Source organism: Salmo salar, chromosome ssa16, assembly GCF_905237065.1.
Source record: "Salmo salar chromosome ssa16, Ssal_v3.1, whole genome shotgun sequence".
NCBI lineage: Eukaryota > Metazoa > Chordata > Actinopteri > Salmoniformes > Salmonidae > Salmo > Salmo salar.
The window spans coordinates 66,416,635-66,424,244 of NC_059457.1; the positions used below are offsets into that span (position 1 = coordinate 66,416,635).

Below are 7,610 nucleotides of genomic sequence, written 5' to 3' on the forward strand. Positions count from 1 at the left end.
GTATCTCTGTCTGATTTCTATGGATCTGTGTGGATGTTACAGGCGTAATCAGGCAAAACATTTTTTACTGATTATAGCACTCACAGAAGATGTTACATCAGAATTACTTAAATAATACCGAATTAATGAATTACATTTTATTTTTGCGTCAAATCACCAATTGGCAACCCATCCCTTATGGGATTAATTGACACATTAACAAACATTACAATAATTCACCATGGTAATTAAATGATAATTCTTCTTGTGGCGTTCTCTGCATTGCACATCACATAGAGTGAAAAGAACACAATACATCAATACATAATAGTCAGTAAGGTTATCCAAACAATAATTACATCCCTAGAGCAGTAAAATAATATACATACATACATACATACATACATACATACATACATACATACATACATACATACATACATACATACATACATACATACATACATACATACATACACACTGCATATATACACATACCTACCATAAACAGACCAGAAAATACAAATTATTTATATACTGAGTAAATACCAATGTGGCTGTTCCAGGTGTGTGTATTTTCTTTTAGTAGTTTTATTGCAAAACATGTGAAAAACACCAAACACAATGTGTGAGATTTGTTGTGTCTAACATCAGTTGTCTCCCTTTCAGATCTCTTCCAGAAAGCCATCATCCAGAGTGGTACAGCTCTGTCCAGCTGGGCGGTTAACTACCAGCCTGCCAAGTACACACGGATGCTGGCTGAGAAGGTGGGCTGCAACATGCTGGACACCATCGACCTGGTGGAGTGCCTCCAGAGCAAGAACTACAAGGAGCTGATCGAACAGAACATCTTACCCGCAAAGTACCACATCGCCTTTGGCCCCGTCATCGACGGCGATGTCATCCCGGACGACCCCCAGATCCTCATGGAACAGGGCGAGTTCCTCAACTACGACATCATGCTGGGGGTCAACCAAGGCGAAGGGTTCAAGTTTGTGGAGGGCAGCGTGGACAGCGAGGACGGCGTCTCGGCCAACGACTTCGACTTTGCCGTGTCGGACTTTGTGGATCACCTCTACGGCTACCCGGAGGGCAAGGACACACTAAGGGAGACCATTAAGTTCATGTACACTGACTGGGCCGACAAGGAGAACCCCGAGACAAGGAGGAAGACGTTAGTCGCACTCTTCACCGACCACCAGTGGGTGGCACCGGCCGTAGCCACAGCGGACCTCCATGCCCAGTATGGTTCGCCAACGTATTTTTACGCCTTCTACCACCACTGCCAGAGCGACATGAAGCCTAGCTGGGCTGACTCGGCACATGGAGACGAGGTGCCCTATGTGTTCGGGATCCCGATGATCGGACCCACGGACCTGTTCAACTGCAACTTTTCCAAGAACGACGTCATGCTCAGCGCAGTGGTTATGACCTACTGGACTAACTTCGCCAAGACAGGGTAGGTTGTCCAATTCATTCTGTTTTTATACTGTCTGTCAGATTGTTTATTTGAAGTGGATAAATATCCATCATGGATCGAGAAGACACTTAGCAAGTTATGGAAGCATAGCTTCAACTAAACTGAACAAATCAGTGCTTCAGCAAGTCTTATAGAGGCTTTGGTTTTCATTAAGGCTTTGCCGTTTGCAGATATCACTTGATATTTGGATCACGTCTTTGTTTCCTGAACCCTGGGATTAGCCAGGTAGCAGGATGTTTGCGACCCAGTCACACTGAAAATTAATTTTAAGGTGAATAAATAAATTCTTGAACAGCTTCATAGGCTGTAGCATTCCCTCCCCCAGCTCTCCGGCTTGGCTAGCGTCCAACTGATCCCAGTTCATCAGGGGATAGATTGGCAACGTTATTGACATGGGGAGGCTCTTTTACTCTGAGTGCTTTTTGCTTTCCCATAGTGCTGCTTCAAACAAAGCACGAACCCAAAGCAAATTCATGGCATTTGAGAGTGTCCATTTTTCACAAGAGTCTCTCCAACTGCAGGCAAACACTCCCGTTGCGATCCTCAATTTCCTCGCTAGATTGAGGGTTTTCCAGAAGAAGGCTCCCAACGACAGACAGGGGATTCGGAGGGATGAGAGGCATATCATTAACTACTCATCTCAGTGCTTTGAAATGGGGTGATGTACAAAATTGAAAAGTACAATACACAGGGAAGCCTTCTTCTTATTCGTGGTGGATAGTGGACTGAACAATGGGTGAGGCTTGTGTGTATGTGTATCCATGCGTGCGTGTTTCTTAGTATACACTGCACACGCAGGCTATAGTCAACTAAAAATGAAGACAGCTGGGAACACATGGCAGACTGGAAAAGCAGATTTTTTATTTCACCTGCAAAGAGAGGCTTTGTGTCAAACAGAGGGAGATAGGATTGGATACATTTGTGAGCATCTGAGTAGATACATGTAAGTATTATGTGCAAGCCACAGCCCTCTGGTGAAAAAGCAGAAGCTGGGTAGACCGACGTGCGGTTTATTTATATCCAGGACTTTGCTATTTCCATAAACCTGCGACGACAAGTCTCTTAGGAGGTGTAGACTAGCCCTCCATCTGAATGTACTTCTGTTATCACACAAAACAGATTGACAGCATGGTGAAAGCATATGTTTTATGGACCTTCTGAGATACATGTGAATAGCTTGCTAAGTATTTATCAGTCCGATGGGCATGGGATGCCTGGAGCGTTGTCTTTATTCCAAGTCTATAGTATTGGAGAAAATGGCATATTGTTACAGCAGACGCTTCCATATGCTTCTATCAGGGCTACAGGCCTTAAGTGATATTGTACTGGGATCCACATGCTAGCTGGAACATATGCACATACACTATGTAAGTAACTATTACTAGACAGTCACTGGATCCATTTCAGGGAGATTAGTTTAATTTACCAAGAGGTGACATTTTGACAGTGTAAAACATGTCAAATGGGAAGATGTTACTAACAAAGACTGTAGTGTAATATTCAGCAAGGCACTAGGGTTTGACACAAAGTACTGCGAGCAATATACCCATTTTGGTAATGTTTTTGTAGTTGTGGAAGAGTGAATGTGGCCCACGACGTTCAGAGTGACGCAAACAAACACACAAGTTCTCTTGAGTAGAATGACATAGCAAAATGTCACAAGATTAGCTTTGTATTGAATCAGATCTAATTGAATCCTACTCTCCAGGGATGCACAGACATAATTTCCTATTTTTTTCTCTCTCTGTCCATCCTTCCATTTACAAATGAATGGCATACTTAGATCCTGCTGTAATCGGTAAGGACAGGATTAAACAGTGCTCCATCAGCCGGAGATACTGTCATGCAGGATTAGCCAGTTAAATGTATCCTGATCCCCTGAGACCACTGTTATCTAGTAGGCCACCTGATGGACGGATGGAGCTGTGATAAAAGCAGCCTTCTCCCAGTCTCACAGTCTCTCAGTACTCTAAGAGCTCGTTTTGGAAGCAGAGCAGACCTCCTGGTACATACCTATTTTGACGTCTATCAAATGTATTTTAGCATTGGCTCTAGTCTGCCTGGAGTGCCAGGTGGGCGTGGTTTGCTGTTTCCCGCCTATTCAATCGGTTTCATTGGGTCAGGCAAGCAAAATCAAACCCAGCTGAAGTATTTTAGATGATTTCAAATAGTATTTGAACCCAGGTCTGCATCCGAGGTCATCTTGAATGGTCTGATGGGTCCTGAGTGTCCCATGGTGCCTGAGTGCAGTGTATGACTCAAGATGAGGCCTTTTTTTCTGTTCAGCATTCAGCTGGACATTCCCCCTTCCCATTCCATTCCTTTTACGCTTCCACTCACTCAACAGTGTCAGGCTCCAAGGTTGTCGTCTCGACTGTACTACTTGCCTCTGTCTCCCTTTGAAAGTTAATGAAATCAGAGTCACAATGTCACAGGAAAGTTGTTTGATTCCAACTCTGAGGCAGTCAACTATAATATCTACTTCAAAATGTCAATGGGAGAATAAAAAGGCTACGCTACAGTAAAATGTTAACATGATCTAGGATATTGGGCCATTTCATACTATTGCAGATTTGTTCTATGAATAACCGAGGTGTTTGTTATGAACGTTAAACATGGGGGCACAGGATATGCTTTGCATTCATCAATTATATGAGTCTTGTAACTGTACAGTAGGATGACTCAGCTCTAAAGTGAATCTAATGGGTAGTTTTAGTGGCCATTTGTGACTTCATCTTCTTTTTACTTTAATAAAGATTCCCTTCAGTGGGCTTAAAGAAAAAAAAAAATATATATATATTACAGAGGTAATAATGACCACATTGACTCACTTGGGAGGAATATAACATAACATTTCGTTCTAGTATATTTTAATATTTTGGGTCAATAATTTTCAATTTCACGAGCATTGACTTCACAAGCCTAGAGATAAAATAATGCTTAGGTGGCCATTATTCAGAATGCTGCCCTTTTTTTCTCTCTTTTTTAAACATTTTGTAGAACACTGTCCTGAAAAGGACAATTGTATAATAATTTCATGACTAATGTTTTTTATCTTCTCTATTTCAGAGATCCAAACCAGCCCGTTCCTCAGGACACCAAGTTCATCCATACAAAACCTAACCGCTTTGAAGAGGTTGCCTGGTCGAAGTACAACCCCAAGGACCAGCTCTACCTGCACATCGGCCTGAAACCCAGGGTCAGGGACCACTACCGGGCCACTAAGGTAGCCTTCTGGCTGGAACTAGTTCCACACCTCCACAACATAAATGAGTTGTTCCAGTATGTATCCACAACGACCAAGATACCGCCGCAGGACACCACCCCGTTTCCTTACACCAAGCGTTTCCCAGGTAATCGGCCTTCTACCACCCGCCACCCTGGGGTTCCCTCCGCTAACACCAAGCAGACCACCGACCAGCGGAAAGGTGAGGACCTCACCGACGAATCAGCCGTGGTTATCGAGACTAAACGGGACTATTCCACGGAGCTGAGCGTCACCATCGCCGTGGGAGCCTCGCTGCTCTTCCTCAACATCCTGGCGTTCGCTGCGCTCTACTACAAGAAGGACAAGCGGCGGCATGAGTCAAACCGGCGCGGGCCAAGCCCACAGCGCATCTCCGCCGGGCCGGCCAATGCGGCGGCCAACGCCAATGACATCGCCCACCTGCAGAGCGAGGAGCTGATGTCCCTGCAGATGAAGCAGCAGCAGCAGATGGATCACGAGCACCACCACGAGTGTGAGTCGCTCCAGGCCCACGACACGCTGCGCCTCACCTGCCCGCCCGACTACACCCTCACGCTACGTAGGTCGCCAGACGACATCCCCCTCATGACGCCCAGCACCATAACCATGATCCCCAACTCGCTGGCCGCCATGCAGCCGCTTCACAACTTCAACACGTTTGGCGGCAGTCAGAACAGTACCAACCTGCCCCATGGACACTCCACCACCAGGGTATAGCTCTTTGTGGAGAAGTCAAACGTCGATGTTGCCTGGCCTATGTTGGACAAACGCTAAGAAAAGAGAGCAGAGTGACTGACTGTGTTTCACACAGAACTCATCTCAGTGGATGAGATGTTATTTTGCTACCATGCCTTCTTGAACAGTATATCAAAGTCAAATATGAACTTCTAATGACATGTTTGAAAAGTGAATGTTACTACAGTAATACTGTTTTCGGAGTGAAGCTTCTCGAATGAATCGAAGAGAGTTTTACCAGAAGAACAACACCGGAAGACAAGTCGAATAATCTGCTGTAGAATGCTTGAATAGACAGTACAAAACATGAAGGGTTACAGTGATGATAAGGATTACTCAAAAAGCTTTTTGTGCCATCAAGTACATCATAGGACAACAACACACAATTGTACAGTGAATTACCACTCTACTACATTGGTAAAGTATGACAGACTAGTCATGGGCACTGAATTTAACCCCCCCCCCCCAGCCTGACATGTATTTATGAAAACTTTGTAAAAAACAGTATATAGTTGTGAGTAAAAATAAACAAAAAAGAGAACTTTAAAGAGCTTCTATTGTTGTTTGAGTTTAACTATGGCTTTTCCAAGCGTGTTCTTTCTGTTGAGGTGCATGTAAATAAACACTATCAGTCATTATCCATTTTTAAAAAATAAAAATCTGTGTTTCATTGTTTTCACAGCAGCAGATAAAAAAGTGCAAACACTATCCATTTTGGGAGCATACTGTGCATCGTCTAGACAACCATTACATTGTCCTGTGTATCCTTTGTATCCATTTCTGACACAATGCATGTCTGAGAACTGCTTTATAATCTACATTTTCAGACAGCATTCTGATTCTGTCTCAAAATGAGGTTTGATAGCGTGAGTCCATTTTTTTGTGACCTGATTCATCTTGTTCTGCATTTAATCATTTTGTTTGTAGGCTATTTATGTCTAGCAGCAATCTCACCACTGTCTGAGCTTCAAATGTGACCAGCAATGTATTACTTAGAAAAAAGGCAGTGGATTTTGGTATCAATATTAGTTGGATATGTTTGTAAAGAAGTATATGTTAGATATTTCAAATTGTCATATGCTAGCAATATGTAAAGTATTGTGCCGGGCTTTTGATATCTTGGGTTACTACAACACAAGTGAATGAGTGTAAATAATAATAATGATAAAGGATATTATTAATAATAACAATTATAAGTACAATAAAAAGTCAACATTAACCCAAATGATTTTCCGTTCTGCATCCTATTACAGAGAAAAACTAAAGCAAGTACATATAAAAAGGTTTATAATAATGCTACATTTGTAACTTCAATGAAAGATATATCCTTACCAATGGTCCATCAACTGTCAAGATACCAAGGGTTTTGATGTAGGATTTGAAATCATTTAATTTGTCTGATATTGTTTGCAGTTTTGCCTTAAGTGATAGATGATATTTCTGGCTGGACACCTGTATAAAGATTTTCTGCAGCATTTTTAATAAAATATCACAGTATTTTCTAAAGAAAAGCTTCATGGACATTTTTTAAATGTGTGTGTGTGCCAGTCTGTGTAAGAAATGTTGGATGACATGCAGGATTTGGAACACGTGCTATTGAATAAGACTCCTTCATTTGCTATCTTACACAATGAAGACATGCGTTTCCATATAAATGGATGTACTGTATCTTGTTGCAATTCCGTCCTCTACTCCTATTTACTTTGTGCAGATGCACTCTTCATGAACCTCATGAAGTTAACAATTTAGAGTTTATCAACACTGGCAATTTAACAACCAAAACTTTTAAAATGTGATATCGGAATTTGTAAATAGTTTAGCCAAGAAAAAACCACGGACTTACAGACTTGATAAATTGCCACTTTGCTCAGTAAAAACAGACCCACTTATGAGCTGAATAGCCAAGTGTGTAGCTGCATTGGGTTTGCAGTGTCTCTAGTGGTATTTGCATACAAGGGTTTGCATCCTGTACGGCGTAAAATTGCTTTGCAATGCTGTCCCTCCTTCCTTCCCACGGGTCAATGTATGATCTCTCTTCAAACTAACTTGACAGAAGGAAAATCTACATTTTTAATAGTTTTTTTGTTGTTGCAGTTACTGGGGCGAAGTAGATGTCTCTATACAATCTCTTTGACATTAGACCTACAGTGTATAAGGCCCTGATGCAAG

General features: G+C 42.3%; 1 protein-coding gene across 2 annotated transcripts in view; it reads left to right on the forward strand.

The window, feature by feature from the left end:
• Positions 1–6,952, forward strand: part of LOC106574268 (neuroligin-4, X-linked) — a 75,728-nt gene extending 68,776 nt beyond the window's left edge. For both annotated transcript variants that reach the window (XM_014150053.2, XM_014150054.2), the window contains 2 exons: positions 649–1,438; positions 4,529–6,952. In XM_014150053.2, the coding sequence (XP_014005528.1) occupies positions 649–1,438; positions 4,529–5,423 (1,685 nt within the window). In that variant the 3' untranslated portion in view covers positions 5,424–6,952. The remainder of the gene's footprint in view (positions 1–648; positions 1,439–4,528) is intronic.
• Positions 6,953–7,610: the final 658 nt, after the last annotated feature.